Source organism: Canis aureus, chromosome X (genome assembly GCF_053574225.1).
Source record: "Canis aureus isolate CA01 chromosome X, VMU_Caureus_v.1.0, whole genome shotgun sequence".
NCBI lineage: Eukaryota > Metazoa > Chordata > Mammalia > Carnivora > Canidae > Canis > Canis aureus.
The window spans coordinates 3,043,025-3,063,616 of record NC_135649.1 but is presented as its reverse complement, the minus strand read 5'-3'; the positions used below and the strand labels follow the sequence as shown (position 1 = coordinate 3,063,616).

At 43.8% G+C, this 20,592-nt stretch overlaps 1 protein-coding gene across 17 annotated transcripts in view; it reads left to right on the top strand.

The window, feature by feature from the left end:
- Positions 1-20,592, top strand: part of ZNF185 (zinc finger protein 185 with LIM domain) — a 64,511-nt gene that overhangs the window by 34,773 nt on the left and 9,146 nt on the right. For 16 of the 17 annotated variants that reach the window (XM_077890142.1, XM_077890135.1, XM_077890138.1 and 13 more), the window contains 4 exons: positions 4,629-4,826; positions 14,660-14,857; positions 17,486-17,596; positions 18,653-18,733. In XM_077890142.1, the coding sequence (XP_077746268.1) occupies positions 4,629-4,826; positions 14,660-14,857; positions 17,486-17,596; positions 18,653-18,733 (588 nt within the window). The remainder of the gene's footprint in view (positions 1-4,628; positions 4,827-14,659; positions 14,858-17,485; positions 17,597-18,652; positions 18,734-20,592) is intronic. The other variant, XM_077890141.1, reaches the window with a different exon arrangement.

Genomic DNA, 20,592 nt, shown 5'->3' with positions numbered 1-20,592 from the left:
TTGGATCCTTGGGTAGTGGTAGAATAGAAGGCTTGTCAAGGTATGAAGGGGTTGATTGGCCTTTAATACCAGACTGGGTGATATGCTATATGTTGGCAAATTGAACTCTAATAAAAAAATAATTAAAAAATACCAGATACCGTTAAAGACAACAACCACTTAACTTTGGTTCATGTAATGTATGCAAATCTCTCTACTCACTGTGTCTTATACAGTGCTCCCCCACAATTCTGTGAGGTTCGCACCTAATTAGAATGATGAAGAAAAGTCTGGAACCTAGGTATCTGTACCTCCTGGGAAGAACAGTGCTCTGGAAGAAATAGGGTGCTGAGGTAGAGTGGTGGCAGTCAGGAGGCCTACTATTTATGTGTGGTAAATCAGGCAAGCTCTTGTAAAGAGGAGAAGGAATCAATTCGAGGATGAGCAAGGAGAGCAGATACAGAACTGCAGACAACCCTCAAAGTGGGAGCATGCTAGCATGTTCCAAAGCATAGAGTGGCTAGAGCCTAACCAGTGACAGGGACCATGAATGGATCAGGGCTTTTGTAAGCTATGAGGTATGAGGTCCTATTATGTGGCTTTTTGGGTTCAAATTGCATTGGCAGTTAACAGAGTGAAAATCATAATGGACACCTATAGTGTGCTTGGCTGGATGCTTTACAATCTTTCCAGCAACCCTATGAAATGAATAAGCTGGGGAAACTGAGAGGTTAAGTGACTTACCCAAGTGCTTACAAGTGGCAAAGCTGAGTTACAACGCAAGAGCCTCTTAAAAAAAATCTTAAGGAAAAACTTTTAAAAAACCGATTTTATGAAATTTGTTGTTTGAACCTTATTCTCAAGATCCAGAGCCAGTAACTCATAGCTAGTTAACGTGTAAAGCACCCTGTCTGCATGATGTCATCTAATATTCCCCGAACCTGGGGCAGGATCTGGCTTCTTCTTACGCAATATGACAATGGAGAAAACTCTGCCCTTGAGAATCACCAGGAAAGTGTTAAAAAAAAAAAAAAAAGCGTCATGAGCCCCATGCAGAGGTTTACATTTAATTGTTGTGGGGTGGCTTACGCCATCAATGTCTTCTTAAAAGCTCTTAGTTTATTTTCACGTGCAGTCTAGGTTGAGACTAATTGTTGGCTTCGCGCATGCGCTTCTGATTGGCACACTCAGAGGCGCGCGCCTAGTGGAGCGCGATACCGCCTTCTGCGCGCCTGCGCAGCGGGAGCTCGCTCGCTGAAGCTTGTGTTGCGCCTGCGCCTACCGCCATTTCCTGTACCGCGGAGCTCAGATCGCAGTGCCTATCGGGAAATGCGACCTTCCTCAAGCGAAATGGCCGCCCGGGACTAGAACAGCCTCGGTGTAGCTTCTCCTGCTGCCGTGCTGGTTCTGGCCGCTAGATGGCGCGCGAGGATCATAAATGGGCCGGACCGTCTGCCTGGGGCTCTGGCTGCCCTGAACCCCGCTGGCCTGGTGAGCTGTGGTGGTGCCAGCGACCGTGGGGTTGCAGCAGGCCCCTCTCACCCTGTGTGGACCATCGCCGCAGTCCCGGCGGAGGCGGGAGAGAGGGAGCGAGCTGAGTGCCCGCTAGCAGCCGAAAGGGGCTCCTGTTCGGCAGGGTGACCTGGACTTGGTAGTCTCTGGCCTCTGGCCATTGGCCACTGATCTCAGAGCTGCCCTGGGGCAGGGGCTGTGCACACCCGATGAGGGCAGCTGATCCTCCATCCATGAGGGATCGCCTGGCAGATCTGCCAGGGCAGGGCTCTGTGGCTCTGTAGAAAGATGGCTTAATTCCCAAGAGTTGGGTGATGAAGGGTGAGAGGGGTTGGCAAGGAGATCTGGTGAAGCAAACTGTCCAAAACTTGAGGAACTCTTCCCTATTCTAACTTGATCTTGCTTCATTACATGTGCACGAAGAGTCCTATGTGTGGTCATCAAGAACATGTATTCCTGTGTATTGGGCTCACATGGAAACTCACTCACTATGTGGCCTTGGGTATCTTCTCATCTATTCTAACCAAATCCAGGCTCATTCTGCTTACTGCAAGATAAGCCACTATGTGGAGAGGCAAAATATTAGGGTCAGGAAAGTGACTTTATCAGGAAAGCCAGCAAACCAAGAATATGGTGGACTGTTATCCTAAGGAACTATCTTCCCTTGTAATGGAACTCAAGCTTCATTAAAAAAAATAAGCAAAATAAAGCTAGCTAAAAGGAGAACCAAGAGGAGATGGAGTTAAGCATGCACAGTTTTGAGTAAACAACGGTTCTCAATCTTAGCTGTAGGATGCCTATATGCAGGACTGAACAGAAGTTTCTAACCTATACGTCACAGTAGCAAGGAAAATAGAAGCAATATGGACTCACACATGGTAAGCTTCTTCCTGTTATGCTCTGTTGGAATTTTCTTACCTATAGAATAGTGGTAATAGTAGTTCCTACCACACAGGGTTGTTGTAAAGTTTAAGTGAGTTTCTTTGTGTAAAGCATGTAGGACATTTCCTGGCACAAAGTACTATGTCAAACTCTCCTTTTATTAAAAACAAAACAAAACAAAAACAAAAAACAAAAACAAAACAAAACAAAAAACTTCAAGCTAAATAAAGCAGCCCCAAAGGATTGTCTCCTACTAGAGCTATTCAAAAACACTGGAAAGCTGGCAGCTGTACCCCTTTACAGTTTTGTTGGCCTGATTTATTTTAATAAGACACAGAATAGTTCATCCCCTCCCCACCAGACTTTTGGTATTTTTGCATCTAAAGCATAGACTGTTTTCCTCTTTGTTATGTTGCATGTCTGGGCTTTCCACATTGATGTTCTTTATGTATGAGGAACAGATAAATTTTAAGCACGTATATTCGCTGTGGGCAACCATTGTCAACCAGCAGAGGAGTCTTTTAGAGGTAGTGTAAGAATGGAAGAGGGTGTTATCTTCCATGTGTAGAGTGTGACTGTGTCCAGAATTGGCAGTAGCTGTATTAGGCTACTGAATCTTTGATCGAGGTACAGCCAGAAGTATTACTTTGTCTCTCTCTAAACACTTGACTTTCAGGCAATTCCTCAGGGGTATGGAAGGCCTCCTGGGTATTACATTGCTCAGTAAGATTCCTCTGACACTTTTACTAAGTTTTCCTTTTTATAGGTCACATGGATTATACCTTCTATAATAGGAATGACTTTGCTCTGAAGCCTAGGGAAAGGGAACCTTATTCATTCACTTGTCCCTGTGTTGCAACAGATGCCTAAATTACTCTTTGCAGAAAACCTTGACTTGATTCACAAATTGATGACAACCTCTGTTACCATAATTCTATAAGACAGGAGATTGGACAGGATTCTGGTTAAATCCATGGCAAAGCTAGTTCAGGGCTTACAGAGACAGGAAACAAACTCTTTAGGCCTTCTAGATCTGTCTTTGGCTCAAACATGTATGTCACAGGTAGGGGTGAGGTGAGTGTGTCAGGATATCCTACAGGCTAAGTGACTAGCATTGTCTGAGCAGACCACTTTTGGTATCTGGCTGGGTTGCAGCAGACCATCATGGTAGAAGCATCACAAAGAGGCACAACACCCACTTGCCTGCAGATCTACCTGGGCATCTGGAAGTGGTAATAAGCTTATTATCCCTGCTGGGGCATTTAGGTTCATGTCACTTGAGGCTGAGGCTGAAGAATCACATTGCTTCCAGGGCATACTCCAAAAGCATGGCCACTGCTTCACTTGTTATTTCAGCTTGAAGGCAGAGAGCATACCTATTATGGGATTAACTTCTATGAATAGAGTCCCAGGGCTAGAGGTAACTGGTAGTGTTATCTTCTTGTCTCAGGGTAGCCCCACCAGCAATTGGAGGTATGCTGCTGATGTGGAGAGGGTTGAGTTCAGGTTGAGCCAGGATCAAGGTGATGGTGAACTAGATTTTTCTTCTGAGAGAGGGAGAGAGGCAGAGACACAGGCAGAGGGAGAAACAGGCTCCATGCAAGGAGCCCGATGTGGGAATTGATCCCAGGTCTTCAGGATTAAACCCTGAGCTGAAGGGAGGCGCCAAACCACCGAGCCACCCAGGGATCCCCAGATTTTTATTTTCTAGAATGCTAGGCTCATGCTGTCAATAACCCGACTCAATGTCCTTGGCCTAGTGGGCATATAACATCCTCGAGGCCTCCCAGCAGCAGCGCCATCACACATAGAGGTCATGGAGAAGGCACCAGGAAAAAGAACAAGGCCCTTGGAGGCACCTCAGATGGGGATGGTGATGAGAACGCTGTGCAAGTGTAGGTGTGACATGAGGCCAGGGAGGAAGAAAGATCTCCCATAGAGCTTGACATGTAGGATAGCTGAGAAGCCACTTCTTCCTCACCAGATTCAGGGGATGGCAAGAGAATAAGAAGTTCAGGCTTTCTCTAGGATGAATTAGGACTGCTTTTGTCAGTGGAAGGGGAGCAGTAATGCTGAGATCCTTCCAAAGAAGAGAAAGTCTGGTTTCTGATGTGGGGGCTATACTGGGCTCTTCTCTTCCTCATCCTCTGGAAGAGGAGCCCACGATGTCTACAGGAGGTGGCATCAGCTGGTGGTAGGTGAGGGGGGACTGATCTCAAAGCACTTGCTCCATAATTATACTTACTCTTCCTTAGCACCTTGGCTGGTTCTGAAGAGAAGAATGTGGCTGCCAAGGTGGCAGAGACCTGGGAGGAGAAGCCCACAGCCCTGAGAGGGGGCCAGAGAGACCCAGCTGCACTCTTCCAGCAGCCTGAAGCCCCCAGAACCCCAGAGCTGCAGAGCAGCCCCAGAAGACCTGAGCAGCTTGTGGAACTCGACAGCCAGGCCAGCAGGTAAGGTTAATGCTATTCTGGGCCCTTGCCTGCCTGAGCTGAAATTATGTCAGGGGCCATGACCCAGGTAGGACTCACTTTTGTTTTAAATGATTGATTGATTGATTGATTGATTGATTGATTGATTTAAGAGAGTGTGGAGGAGAGGAAAGGGTAAGAATCACCAAGCAGACTCTCCACTGTGTGTGGAGCCCAATGTGGGGCTCAATCCCATGATCCAGAATGGGTGACAGGCACTGAGGGGGGCACTTGACGGGATGAGCACTGGGTGTTATTCTGTATGTTGGCAAATTGAACACCAATAAAAAATAAAATTATTATTAAAAAAAAGAAAAAAATCCCATGATCCATGAGATCGTGACCTGAGCTGAAACTAAGAGTTGGATGCTCAAATGACTGAGCCACACAGGTGCCCTGGGTGGGATCCAGTTTTACCCCATGATTATGCCAGTGCCTGGCACTCACACACCCAGATGCTTAAACTTCTGCCCCATGAGTAGAGTTAGGATGGTGATTCCTTGCATATGAAACAATGTTGAGGGGCTTCCTGTGGTGCAAATAGCTGGGATAGTGCCTATGATAGGAGCATATGTATGCACCCAGATATAAGAAACCTTGGCTAAATCCTGACATGTGGAGCAGGAAGAAGGTTTCCCAGGATGGGCATCCCAAGTAGGATGGGGGTTATTTGTGTGTATAAAATGGTCCTGTCAGAGATGGAGAGAGGAGAGAGAGAGAGAGAGACAGAGAGAGAGAGAGAGAGATTGGTCTTGTAACAGAAGAGGACCTGAAAAGGGATATTGAGAAGGAAAGTTTTGGACAAATGGAAGAACCTGAAAAAAGTCCCATCATGGAAACCAAGGCAGACTGAACTAACTTTCCAATATGCTATGGGCCCTTAAATAAGCCCACAAATTTGTTAAAATGGAGTTTATGGCTGCCTTAAGCACGAGGCAGGTCAGGGGAGCAGAAAGGTTACGGTTGACTTACAGCTGATTGAAGAAGTAGGCACTGAGGTGGTGCAGTTGGTGGAGGAGTACAACTGTTTCTGAAATGTTGGCCAGGAAGTGATGGAGATTGGGTGCGTGACCATATAAATCAGTTATAGGATGATGGGGATACATTTCTAAAGTGTATGCTTATGTGCCCAGGGAAGGAAATACACTCTGGGTAAAGAGAGTTTGATATTTGAAGAAAGAGTGAGCAAACCCAAAGGTGAAATGTCACTGAATTTATGGTGAGGGCTTAGGGTGGTATGTTCTAGAGCCTTGGGAAGGAAAGAGATGGCTCTATTTTAGAGACAGGAGGGAAGGATGAGTGCACATGTAGGTTGGAGGGCAGTGGAAGGCATATGCAGAGTAATGCGGGCTACTTGATTTTTTCTGTAAGTTAATGAGCCACACAATCTGTAATTAAACCAAAGTTTACTGAATGACTAGTAGATCATGTACTAAGTACTAGGGATACTGACAAATAAGATTTGGTCCTTGACCTCAAGGAGGTATGGGTAAAGTATAATAGCAGCAGAGTAGGACTATGTGACCTGGTTGGCTTCACTGAATCACAGAAGGCTTTGCAGAGGTGACAACTTGATGTTCCTCTTGAAGAACTTTGCGAGAAGGTGAAGGGGAGGGGCCCAGGAATAATGGGAATTTCCTGTACTAAAGGATAGATGGCAGTGTTGCCTGCTTGAGAAGCACCCTGTGGTTTGATATGGCTGTAGTTTATGGTGAGAAGGCAGTGGAAGAGTTGATGTTGGGCAGAGGGTATACAGGCAATAGTTAAGCTAGCAGGCCTGGGGCTGTTCTCTTTAGAAAGGGCTGCTTGCAATATGTGCCTCTGGGAACTTGCAAAGATAAACAGTTCTCTACACTGATATGAACCTTTCCCTAAATGATAAGAGATAAGGTAAGAGTACAAACAGTAAAAAAAAAAAGTGCAAACAGTGTACTTTATGCTGAATCTCTGCTTGCTTCCTGGGAGTTGGGAATTTTGGTACATGCCAGGCAGAAGGTGCCCATGTGACCAGTCTCCACGAATAATCCTGAGCTGTGAATGAAAGCACTGCCTTTTCCTTTCACTGATTTTGCTTGGCATCCTTTTATGGTCATAAAATCTTAGCCTTGAGGATGACTATATGTTGAGTCTTGGGAGTACTCCTAGTGAATCACTGACCCTGGGGGTGATCTTAGGGACACCAACACACCATATCAGTCTAATAAAGGACAAAAGGCACATGATCACAGATGGGCAGAGTCAGATCTTTATGCCTTAATAAGGACTTGGACTTTGTGCAGAGAACAAGAAGTCAGGAAAGTTTTTTTAAAAAATCGTTGTAAAATTCACAGAACATAAATATTAGCATCTTAACCATTTAGAAGTGTCCAGTTCAGTGGCATTAAGTACATTCATGTTGTATGATCAATCTCTATAACGCTTCCTGTCTTGCAAAATTGAAACTCTATCCCCATGAAGTAACTCCCCACCCCCTTCTCCCCACCCCCTGACGTCCACCATTCTATTTCCTGTCTCTATGAATTTTGACTACTCTAGGTTCCTCATAGAAGTGAAATCATGCAGTATGTATCCTTTTGTAACTAACATCTTTCATTTGTCATCATGTCTTCAAGGTTCATCCATGTTGTAGCATATGCCAATATGTCTTTCCTTTTTAAGGTTGATTAGTATTGCATATTGTAGACACATTGCATTTTGTTCATCCATTCATTTGCCAATAGATACTTGGGCTACATCCACCTTTTGGTAATTGTGAATAATACTGCAATAAACATGAGTGTACAAATATCTCTTTGAGATCTTGCTTTCAGTCCTTTTGGGTATACATCCAGAAGTGGAACTGCTGGATCATAGAGTAATTGTTATGTTTAAATTTTTTGAGGAACCGCCTTACTGTTTTCCACAGTGGCTATTTTCTACCATTTTACATTCTTATATACAGAGCCAGAAAAGTTTTAAGCAGAGGAGTGATATGGTCAGAGTGGTGCTTTAGAGTGAAAGTGGGAAGAGTGGAGGCAAGGAAGAGAGCTACAAAGTGGTTCCAGCCCACCAAATAAGAGATGAAGGGGCCCCAACTCAGTTACTAGCTATAGATATGGAGACAGAAGTATGAAATAAGTATAATGGACTCAGAATTGGGCAACTGATAAGACTTGAGGGAGCAGTGAGGGAAAGGAAAGTGTTAGGTCAGAAAGCCATATTTGTGGTTCATGGGCCAAGGTGCAGTGTGTGACCCCTTCTGGCCCAGGTTGTGGGCAGGTTATTTCCAAGATACCACTTTACTGCCTGGAGCCAACAGAGCAAATGCCCAGTATGTGGAGATACCAAGCCAAGGCAGCACACTCAAACAAATTGTCAGACAAGGGCACCTGAGGCAAGGCTCTGGCTTGCAGATGAAAGTTCTGCCTAGGCCAGCCTGGACAAGTTGCCCTGGCAACACTGTTTTATTTCCAAGATGTGCAGCAACACCCTGCAAGTGACCTTCCTTTCTTCCTCCTAGTAGTCCAAATCCTGGAGTGTGCTGGGTAAAACTATAGACAGTCTTCTTTCTAGAACTGGCTGGCTTTTTTATTTCCAGTCTTCAAGTATGACCACTTATGGCATCTCAGTAGATTAGGCTCATCAGGAAGAGTGCCATTTGGAGTCTGTGGGCCAAGAGATTAAGGAGCACTACTGCTAACAGTCCAAAGTAGCAAACAGTCCCTCAGCCCCAGTCTCGGCATGCACCAGGAGGAAAGCCAGCCAGTGCAAACCTACTGGTGGACAAGGCTTAATTAGTATGAGATTCCAGGAAGTGCAGAGGGAGGCAGAGGGAGAACTGCAGGGATGTAGGCAATGGTAACAGCAGAATTGTAAGAAGAGTGGACAGAGGATTGGAAAAATCCTTGTATTTTAGAATGTCTGAATTGACCAGGTTAAACTTTTCCAGAGCCCATACAGAATAGAAATTCCTCCTGGGTAGGCCAGATATTATTTCACATGGGGAGAGTTGGTGTAACCCAGCAGAAGAGGATCAGAGGACAGTCAGTGCTAAGTGTAAACTCTTAGGCCATGGGAGGTGGAGTTCTTCTTTCAGTTTAGCAAAACTTTAATTTTTTAAAAATTTTACTTTTAAGTAATCTCCCCATCCAACATGGGGCTCAAACTCTCAACCCCGAGATCAAGAGTCTTATGCTCCACTGACTGAGCCAGTCAGGTGCCCTGGCAAGCTTTAATTTTTAGAGTTCATTAGCTCTAGCATTTCAGATGACCAACAATGATAAGGACACCAAAATTGAGGGATAGAGGAAGAACTTGTTGGATTTCTTAGATGACTTAACTGACAAAATGGATTCCTGAGTCAATTGAAAGAGCCAAAATCCCCCATGTGAGTGTACTTGTTCTAACAAAAGTTTAGCAACATTAGTGGCCCTTTTATTTATTTATTTATTTTTAATTTTTTACTTTATTAGAGTTCAATTTGCCAACATATAGCATAACACCCAGTGCTCATCCCACCAAGTGCCCCCCTCAGTGCCCATCACCCAGTCACCCCAACTCCCCGCCCACCTCCCCTTCTAGTGGCCCTTTTAAAAGGGGAGTTTTCAAGCTAGTGAGAGAACAGATATATGATAGTAAGAACATATTTAAGTTACATTTTAAAAATGATTGAAATTACGACTGGTAACATTGAGCTGTTGTTGTTTGATGTTGGGCAATGCAGCATCAGGACTCTGAGAAATAGATGCATATCATGGACACTGAAGGGACTAACAAATCTCTAGGAATTTTATATGATTTCTGAAATATTTATATAGTTTAAATTTTACTCCTTAAAATTTAATTTAGGAAAGTCTCATTATTATTATTATTTTTGGATTTGACAACGCTTCCCATAAGATTTATACAATATTAAATTAACCTAATTAGTTTTTACCATTTCTCTTGTTAAAAAGTGAAGAAACAAATAAACTGTCCCTCTGGGAAATCCCAAAGTCAGTTTTAGGTGTAAAAGATATTTCAGACTTGATTTTGAGAAGGCAAAATGTCAAATATTATCAGGAGGTTTGAACATTTGATTAAGATTATGGGATAGTGAGAAATAATACTATCTATTAAATCAAAGTGACGAAATTTTTGAAGTAAACAGGAGAAAACATGATTGTAAAGACCCTTAGCTCCTTTAAAATTAAGGCCTTTTAAAAATAATTGAGGACAGAGGCACCTGGGCGGCTCTGGGGGTTAAGTGTCTGCCTTTGGCTCAGGTCATGATCTCAGGGTCCTGGGATGGAGCCCCATGTGCGGCTCCCTGCTCAGTGGGGAGCCTGCTTCTTCCTCTCACTCTGCCCCTCTGCCTGCTTGTGCTTTCTTTCTCTTTCAAATAAATAAATAAGATCTTTTAAAAAAATTGAAGACATGATAATGTCAACATAAAGAATAGGACATTAGTTTGATAAGACATGAAAACTTAGCTTTTTAGATAGTGTTAACCTTGAAAATAAAATAAGCAGTTATTTTACCAGCAAAATGGGTTTAGTTGGGAATAGCAGAGAATTGTAATTCGGGACACAAAAACTATAGCAAAACCAAGACTGAGAACAAAGGAGAGGAACACTTTTTTTTAAAAAAAGATTTTTAAAATTTATTTGTTAATGAGAAAGAGAGAGAGAGAGAGAGAGAGAGAGAGAGGCAGAGACATAGGCAGAGGGAGAAACAGGCTCCATGCAGGAGCCCGATGCAGGACTCGATCCCGGGATCTCGGGATCATGCTCTGGGCTGAAGGCAGACACTCAACTGCTGAGCTACCGAGGTGTCCCTACTTTTTTTTTAATAGAAGAAAGGTAAACATAGTGGGAGGGCATATATATATATATAAAGTCCATTGGAATAAACTGCGACTTCTAAGTGTAGTGGCTTCTCATTGGCTGAGTTGTGACAGTCTGTCATGGGTTTGGCTATTGCTAGGCAAGGAGAAATCTTCCTCCTGCTGGAGTAGTAAAATACAGGCTTCTTCCTGTTGCTTTTCAAAGGTGGGAAGAAACAGTAGGACATGAGCACTTCCACTTCTGGCCTCCTGACTCCATTTTAGTGCAGTTTCCCTTTATTAATTTCCACAAGAGATTACTGAGGAAAAAAGAAAGACTATTAGCCTTTTATTTAAGACAAGGCCAATGAGCCAAGAAAAAAAAAATTTTTTTTAAAGATTTCACTTATTTATTGGGAGGAGTGGAAGAAGGAAAGGGAAAGAGAGAAAATCCCAAGCAGACTCCGTGCTGAGTGCAGAGCCTGACATGGGGCTCGATCTCACGACCCTGAGATCAGGACCTGAGCTAAAATCAAGAGTCTGATGCTTATTGAGCTGAGTCACCCAGGTGCCCCAGGAAAATCTTGCTATTTTAACAGAGAGAAAGCCAAATTTTAGTTTTGTATCACTACAATATTTGATACTAGAGCTCTTTTTGAAAATATTATAAGTAATCTCACTAAACTTAAATAAATTTTGACCAGGAAAAACAAAATTTCTTTTCTGTAAACCTTTTATAATTTAAAAAATATCCGTTCATATTTCATCTTGCAAAATTTTTAAAACCACTGGTTATTTTATTTTAGGACAAAACTATTCCTTTTCCTTAACACAAACTTATTTGCATATTTTACATACAAAGTTGTTTTCCTTTGCCATTATTACTTTTAGTAATGTCATTTATACATATTTTTTTTAAAGATTTTATTTATTTATTCATGATAGTCACAGAGAGAGAGAGAGAGGCAGAGACACAGGCAGAGAGAGAAGCGGGCTCCATGCAGGGAGCCCGACGTGGGATTCGATCCCGGGTCTCCAGGATCGCGCCCTGGGCCAAAGGCAGACGCCAAACCGCTGTGCCACCCAGGGATCCCGTCATTTATACATATTGATTACAATTTTAACTATTAGTAACTTCTATTTTACAGAGAAAACTAAGAGGTAGATCATTTTGAAATGTTTCTCGTATACCAGCATTTTACAATAGACTAGTAAAGCTTGTGAATATATCTCATACCATTTTATAGTTATATACTTTTTTATAGTATAATTTTTCAGTGTGGGCAAATGAAGAATTTTTTAACAAATCTATCTACAGCCCCTCTGTACTATAAAAAATAAGCAGCAAATAGTATATAAACTTAAACTTAGGCTTAGTAACTAATGTTTCAGTATTTTATCTCACCTAGAAATGATCTAGATAGTTAGTGAGTATCTGTTAATTTAGTTTAGCATGAATGTAAGGTTTTACATTTCCAAAAAGATCTTGGAAACTGTCTTTAAGCTGACATACTATAAAACATAATTATTGTTGAAATAGAGTTTGTCAGAATAATGACTCAGTTTGATTAAAAGCTAATTTATATTTTTGTAATCCTTAGCATCTAGTAGATGTAATACTAGCTTATTTGGCTAGTAAACCCATTAAGTTTAGTAAGATTATACTCCAGTAAAATAAAAATATGTGCTTGTATTATATGTAAGGTTGATTACTCACAGGACATGGCTGTTTTTATTAAACTAGTCTTGTTTCCCAAAGATCTAGCTAAAGGTTTTGACCTTGAATTTTTAAAACATTTGGGATAGTTTTTATAAGAATACTGGTTTTTTACATTCAAAGTATTAGAAATTGTTTAATTTATGAAAGTCTTATTAATATTTAATTTGTGTAAGTGCTTATTTATTTCTAAGTCATTTGGAATAGAGGATAAGGAGCTTTGTTTTTTTTTTTTTTTTTTTTTTTTTTGGATAAGGAGCTTTGTAAGTGAACTTGGTATACTTTCCAGAGATAGGAAAATATTACACATATATAACATATATTTATATATATATATATATATATAAACATTCAGACAGACATGAAAAGAGATCTCATAGCTTTAATTCTAAATTTTCAGCCATGAGTCAGTTATAAACACAGAAACCCAGAACTCACTGGTTTTATAAGCATTGGCTCTCACCATTGCCCCACTTTATTTTTTTATGAGAGTTGTGTTTCTGGCAGATGGGACAAATTGAGGTTACCTGCTCAATGTGAAGACTAAAGCTTCCTACTAATTTGTAGAGAAGGTGGCTTTTAAGACTATTTTTTTGTCCTGATAGTAATTGTATGGAGACTGTAGACTAAGTTTGGAGTGATGGACCAAGAAGAAACAGCCCTTGGGGTGTCTCCAAGGTTCATCTACCTGGATAGAATATCCAGAGCATTTCAAATTAGGTTTCTCAGCATCACATGGTTGCTTTTGGGATCCCCAAGATTCTGGAGAGCTCCCAGTGGGGAGAGGGGCCTAAAGGACCACATAGTGGCACTAGGCATAGATAATTTGGGATGTTGGGAAGCAGTAGTAGCTTCAGGGGAGAGTTAACAAGGAAAAGGGAGTGAAGAAGTCACAAGAGTGAGTGTAGACAGCTCTTTGTTAATGTTTGGCTGTTGTCCGGGAGGAAACCGAGGTTGAAAGGGGCCTTTTTGTTTATTTTAAATGGAATATTAAGGGGATGAACTTGGGCAGCCTGGGTGGCTCAGCGGTTTAGCGCCGCCTTCAGCCCAGGGTATGATCCTAGAGACCTGGGATCGAGTCCCACGTCGGGCTCCCTGCATGGAGCCTGCTTCTCCCTCTGCCTGTGTCTCTGTCTCTGTCTCTGTCTCTCTCTCTCTCTCTGTGTGTCTCTTATGAATAAATAAATAAAATCTTTAAAAAAAATAAAAATAAAGGGATGAACTTTTGTTTCTGCTTCTACCCCACTTTCATCTTCACTTGATGGAAAGTGTAGAACTGGCTATATGGTCAGACTGAGCACCAGGAGGGGGTTGAAATTCCATGCTGACTGCCATTTATGAGCTACAAAGGGACTGTCATCCCAAATTGTTCATCTGTAAAAAGAAGATGAAAATGCAAAAAAAAAAAAAAAAGATGAAAATGCTATTGCCTCGTAATAATAGCTGTGATTACTTAGCAATAAAGAACAAATTACTCCTCACTGTGAAAATAAAGCTGCCACACCAATACGTCTGCACCTGCTTGTGCATGTGCCGGGCTCCTACACATTTCAGCCTGTGTGCATCGGCATGCGCCACCATTTCCTGCAGCCTGGAGCTCTGACTGCAGTGCCCACTGGGACATGTAACAATCAATAAGGAAAATGGCTGCCCTGGGCAAAATGGACCTTGGCATGGAGTGTGCTGCACTTTTGCCCGTGCTGTCCACCAGATGGCGCACGAGGATCACAAATGGGCCAAGTCACACATTTCTGGTCTGATTAGGAGTCTTCAGGTGTTGGTGACTCATTTGTGGGGTCACCAGCCTCTGAAAATCAGTGAGCATGTGGCAGTGTTCCCTTTTGTCACCTTCACCTAGCCCGCCAAGGGGGTCTAGGGGGGAAGCTCCTTCCGAGAGAGCTGGGCCCCTGTGGGGCTGGCTGTGTTAAGTCTTCCAGGGTCTGGGCTGAAGACTGGATGGCTTGAGGCTTTTTAGTCAGGACAGAGGGACTGGGATGGGGAACACTTGGAGAAAAGAAAGATGGCAGTGGGAATAGGGAGACATGAATTCCACTGTTTCTAGCTAGAAAAAAATCTGTTTTTTAAAACTTCATTGAAGTCATTATGTGTTCTCAAGTGGGAAGGGAGCAGTGGTGCTGGGGTTCTCCCAAAGAGGAGAAAGATTGGTCTCTAGGGTGGGGGTCATGATGGGCTCTTCTCTTGCCATTCTCTGGAAGAGGAGCCCACTATGGCTGTAGGAGGTGACATCAGCAGGCAGTGGTAAGGGAGGACTGGTCCCAAAGCACTTGCTCCATAAGGATACTTACTCTTCTTCAGCATCTTGGCTGGTTCTGAAGAGAAGAATGTAGCTGCCAAGGTGGGAGAGACCTGGGAGGAAAAGCCCACATCCCTGAGAAGTGGCCAGGAAGACCCAGCTGCACCCTCCCAGGAGCCTGAAGCCCCCAGAACCCCAGAGCTGCAGAGCAGCCCCAGAAGACCTGAGCAGCTTGTGGAACTGCACAGCCAGGCCAGCAGGTAAGGGTTGTACTGTGCTGGGCTCCTGCTACAGCCCGGGTTTTTTGCATGGGCCGCCACCCAGAACAAACCCTAACATGTTAGGCAAACCTGTTACTCTCTTTAAGTATGAGTGGCTAGGAGGTAGTGGGAAGGTGACCAGCAATGAATGCCCTAGGGGTAGATCTTCATGGGATTCAGTTTGGAGCTATAGTATCGAATCTGTTAGACCAAGCCTGGAACAGAAAAAGTGCACGGAGTACCATGTTTTACGGCAGCCATTTGGGGCATGAAAACCTAGGTCAGGAGAGGATATGGAATAGCTTTGCTATTAACAGAAATGGAAGGTCTCTGAGGAAAGTGTGTCCTGGTGTGGATGGGAGCTCCCCACAAATAAATGATGTTGGATGAACTCTTCTTCCACTGCTACACTGCCAGCCGGGGTGGCCTTGTATGGCAACATTTGGGTGCTCCCTTTACTCTCTGGAGATTTTCCCCCAAGACGGCTATGAGTTTGGAAATAACCAAGAGCTATGGGCCTAGACACAATATATAAGTACCTCATGTGAGCCAGTTGCAGGTAGCACCCACAAACACATTGAACAAGAAGGCAAGGTCCCTGCCCACTCCCCCTCAGGGAGCACATGGTGCACTAACAAATAAACACTATAGCGATAACATCATAATGATAACCATGAACTTTTGCTGTGTAGTAAAAATGTGCAGACACTATTCTTACGCTTTATGTATACTCACTTCATTCTCATCCCAGCCATCTAGGGGAGGTACTGTTATCTCAGATCTACAGAACAGAAACTGAAACAGAGGGAAGTTGAATAGGTTGCCAACAATCATTCAGCCAGGCAGTGGCCTAACAGGGATTAGAAAGCGGACAGAGTCCAGAACCTGTTTATCGCTGTGCTGTATCTGTTGCCTTTCCATTTGTGATAAGCCCAGAAAAGAAGGAAACTGGGTCCTGTGATGGAGAGAAGCCAGGACAGGGGGTGTTGAAGCTAGGATGGTTGGGGAAAGCTTTTCTGCTAAGAAGGGAAGACACAGGTACAGAGACCAGTGGGAAAGGGAGTTAAGGATAAGAGACTGAAAGAGGGCTTTGTGGTTGGAGGGTAGGAAATGAGGTGAGGAGGGGGAAGGAGACCAGGTGGGCAGGGCCAGGGCTGGACCTTGTAGACTAGAAGGAGGAGGCTATGGAAGGGATATGAGATGTTACCTGACCAGGGATAGGAGCCCTCCTAGTGGAGGTCTGCCATTGCTCACATGGCAGTCCTAGAAGGATCCCCATGGGATTTTTTTTTACCTTTCAGCACAGTAATTAGAGGGATGGTAGAGCCGAGGGAGCAGTCCACCTGTAACAGTCCATCTCCTACAGTCCACCTCCTACAGTTTCAATGGTTCATTCCTATATCATAGGGTGACATAGGAATAGGCACAGGATGACTGGGCACATTGAAACAGGATACTTCACCCAGCCTGGGATGAGAGAGCAAGTACTCCAGAGGGCTTCCCACAGGAGAAGGTGGTGTTATGTACAAAGGTATGAGACAGATCAGTCAGTATGGCTAAAGATTCAGGTACATATGACAAATTATGAGAAGAAGAGACTGGGGAGCTAGGCAAGGGCAAGATCATGATTGTTCTCCCCACCCCCCACTCTTAAACTAGTTAAAATCTTGGGCACTAGATTATCTAACAATGGAATGGTGCCTCAGAGCCTGGGCCAGGTAGAAGCAGCCCCATCCAGAGCTTGGTCTGAGCAGCAATATATTGGAGAGAAGGCAAATACAGTTCAGGACAGTGTGTGCTCATAGAGCTTTCCCAAGACCACTGGAGAGTGGGTATATGTAAAGTGGATGGCACAAGATGAGGGGGCAGTGGTAGTTCTAAACAGAATCCCCTCAACTGCAGCGGGCAGCTGTGGCAGCTTTTGGTATGGGACTGGTAACCCAGAAACAGGCAGAGTGAGAGCAAGTAAGGGCTGGGCCAGAGAAAAACCTTGTGAGCCAGCTAGGAGGTCATATTCCAGGCCTAGGGCTGTATGTGCAGCCAAGTGGTAGATATTCAGAAAAACCATCATACCTGTCAGTTTCTTGCCTCTGCTCATGGCAGATGCCTTCCAGAATGAGGTGCATCCAAGTCTCTTCTTTGGTGCTGCCTAAATTCATTTGTTCCTCTTTCCCTTGGTGTTCTGTTCTCCAGAGAGTTCACTGGAGGATGGGGGGTAGAACTGATTCTAGCAAGGGGCTGTCCCACCCAGCGAAGAGGTGAGCTGAACTGTCTGTCAAGTCCCTGGTTGCCTCATGCTCTCCTCAAACCAAGTGACTCACAGGCCAAAGCCTTTGACTGTAATAGAGGAGGATACTGTAAGACTAAGGTCTTGCTACTGACTTACAGTGTTACCTGGGTCACTGAGCCTGGATTTTCTTATCTGTAAAGTAATGGTTCTACCCACTGATATCAGGAGCCTTGTAAAACACAAGCTTGGTGATTTGCATGAGTTGTTTAAAAACATTGGCATATTTTAAAACTCTTTGAAGTGGCAGTCTCAGGAGTAAGCCCCCAAAACCCTATTTGACCATGGAGGATGTCAGCTCTCAGTGTTTACATGCCCACCCCTCCATTTACTTCCTTCAGGGTGAGAAACCCCTCAAGCTGTATGGTCACTGTTACTGTCACTGCCTCTACTGAGCAGCCTCATGTTTACATCCCAGCCTCCCCAAGTGAATTAGACTCCAGTTCAACCAGGTAAGAAGACACAACCTGGGAGATGTTCTCTGGGCTATATCTTAGCTAAAGGACTTGATTTTTATCCCATGTCACTTCCCTGATGTTAGCACTGACTCCCAGAATTTCACTGGTCAAGGGGCCACATGATGTAGCCCAAACCTCTCCAATATAAAGTCCTGTTTAAAAAAAAAAGTCCTGTTTGTGGGCCTGGACAGAGTCCCATCATATCCCCTTCCCCTTATCCCAATGAGAAGCTAAGGTGGCACTCTAGTGCTCTGCCATCTGTAGGATCCTGCTGATAATATCTCTTGAGGAATATGTATGGGAAAAGCCAGAGAGAGCCCATTGAGACCAGGGTCTGTCTCTCTCACATTACTCATTGTGAGGAGAGGTGTACCAGTGCTTCTCCTGAAATATTAGCTGCAGGGAGGCTGAGTGAGATGGAGGGGGTGCAGAGAGATCAGAGGGCCCTCTGAAAACATCAAGCCAGCTTGGTAAAGGCCAAATCCAAGGGCATAGTGAGCGCAACATGAGGCTGACTTCCAATGTCACCAGGACCTATTTAGGACTGAGAAGGGAGAGATTAGATTGTTGGTGGAGAGTCATACAGAGTGACCAGGACCAACAGTCTATGGCTGCAGCTTGGAGGCTCTCTTGGGCCCGGGTAAAAGGAAAGAAAATGCAGTCAGGGGAGGATGGAAAGTTCACTGTACTGTAGCCTGGGGAGGTGGAGGACAAGCTTCCCACAACACAGAGATCTGCATGAAGAAGGAAGGTGTACTGAGCTTCTTCTAGGGTTATCAAATCTGCACATAGCAAGCTGAACCCACAGGTTCAATTCCAGCGCAGTCTACAGAGGGTTCAGCAGTGCAGGAGCTCCTATTTGCCATTTCCTTGCCTGGTAGTGGCTACAGCCCATCAGCATTTCTACGCCTAGGATTTACCATTAGCTCCTTTATTTCCTTCAAACCAGGTAGGAACCCTTTCCAGCCCTGGACCCCTCTTTTGGGCCAGGCCCAGTCCCCTGGAATCTTTCAGTATACCTCTTTCTGTTGTACTGTGTTCCTTCTACAGCAAAGGGATTCTCTTTGTGAAGGAATACATCAATGCTAGTGAGGTATCCTCCGGGAAGGCAGCATCTTCATGCTACGGCAGGTAAGAGCAAGTCCCAGATTCTTCCATGATCCTGAATCCCCAGTACCTCATCCAGGGCTTGGCCCAGAGTTGTTTCCATATAATCATTTATTGAATGGATGAATGATGTAATTGCTCACAGATATGATTTATGAATTTCAAGCTGTTCTACCTAAGTCAGTGCCTTTGTGTTCCCCCTCTATTGTTAATTCATTATACATCCCATTTCCCATGTCATCTGTTTCTGCCTAGCTTTGTTTCTTGGTAGACAAGCTTTCTTTAGTATAATTTTGTGAGCATTGCTCTTTACAGAGCTGGTGAGGCCCGTAGGGACTTTTTACCTAGTTAATTCCATCCTGTTTCAGAGCACAGGGCTCCTCTCTTAAGTTCCCATGCTCTTTCCAGTATGCCAGGGTGCCTCACATTTGACTGAAGGTCCTGATATATGCATCACTTTTCACTCATCATCTCTTCATCTGGTTGCTTCCTGGTGCCACATGGAAAGATACGTTCATGCACCTCAGTTAAAAAGTAATCCACACTGGGACAGGATTCCTCTGGGAATGTTTTTTTATGACATATCATCTCACTGCTAGGATGAGGATTTTTAGTAACAGAGGGGAGCACCCTGGCCTTATTTCAGGATTGGGCCTCTGGGGATTCTGAACCAGTTTTCACTGGAAAGTAGAATATAATGACCATGGGTGTCAAGTTTGAGCCCTAGCCTGATCCCATTGGTTGGGTCATTTTTGATACTCAATCTTTCTGAGCCTCAGTTTCTTCATCTTTAACTCCTTAGGGTAGTTTCTGTCAATAACTTCATTGAGATATAATTCACATATCATAAAATTCACTCTTTAAAGTGTATAATTCAGTGGTATTTAGTACATTCGCCATGTTTGCAACCATCACCCACATCCAATTCCAGAACATTTTCATCACCCCAAAAGGAAACTCCATAGCCATTAGCAACCCTCCACACCACCAGCCACAGCCCCTGGCCACCATTGATTTATTTTCTGTCTCTATGACTTTTTCAGGGAGGTTTTGAGATTAGAAATAATGTATGCAAGGGAACTGTCCTTGCCATCTAGCATTTGCCTCTATGAGTGTCACTTGACTGTACTCTATTTCCTGGTTTTTCTTCTACCATTCTCACCACTGTGCAAAGTTTAATTCTTACAGTCTGACAATTTATTTTAAAATTGAATTTTACATTCAGTTAAAATGTTATATCTTATGAAAAAAGCAGCAATGTTCTTTATTGGACAATTGTGTAGTCTAAAGTGATTCTCCCTTTTGCTTTACCTTCCCAGGAAGTTTAGAAATAAGCTTAACGCTCAGGAAAAAAAAAAAAAAAAAAAAAAAAAAAAAAAAAAAAAAAAAAAACAGAACCTGGGCTGAAACTCTAGCTCACTCCTTACTCTAAGCATGACCTTAGGCAGGTCACTTAACCCCTGAGCTGCAGTTTTTTTCTTTTTTTTTTTATGTGAAATTGAGTTTTTAATGTTAGCTCCCCATTAAAAAGTTTTACACACCGTATGAGTCAAATAAATCACCCCTGGGGGGCTCCAGCCCACAAGGGCACCTGCTGCCATCCTGGGCCACCTCAAGCATGCACCAGCATGCACACACCCAGTGGTGCGTCTACTCCAAGGAGGAAAACTCTTTGCACTGCCTTGGCCTGGCCTGGCTTTGGCTCCAGAGAGGTGTGAGATTAGAGAAGATGAAGATGACACCGAGGAGCAGCAGCAACAGCAGGGGTTACTCAGCCTAGAAATCTTCCAGGCTCACAGTCTTTAGGGGGAAGGCACACAGCCCACCCAAGGAGTGTTCAGAACCCAGGGAGTAGAAAGGCAAAAAGGTGCACTCAAAAATGA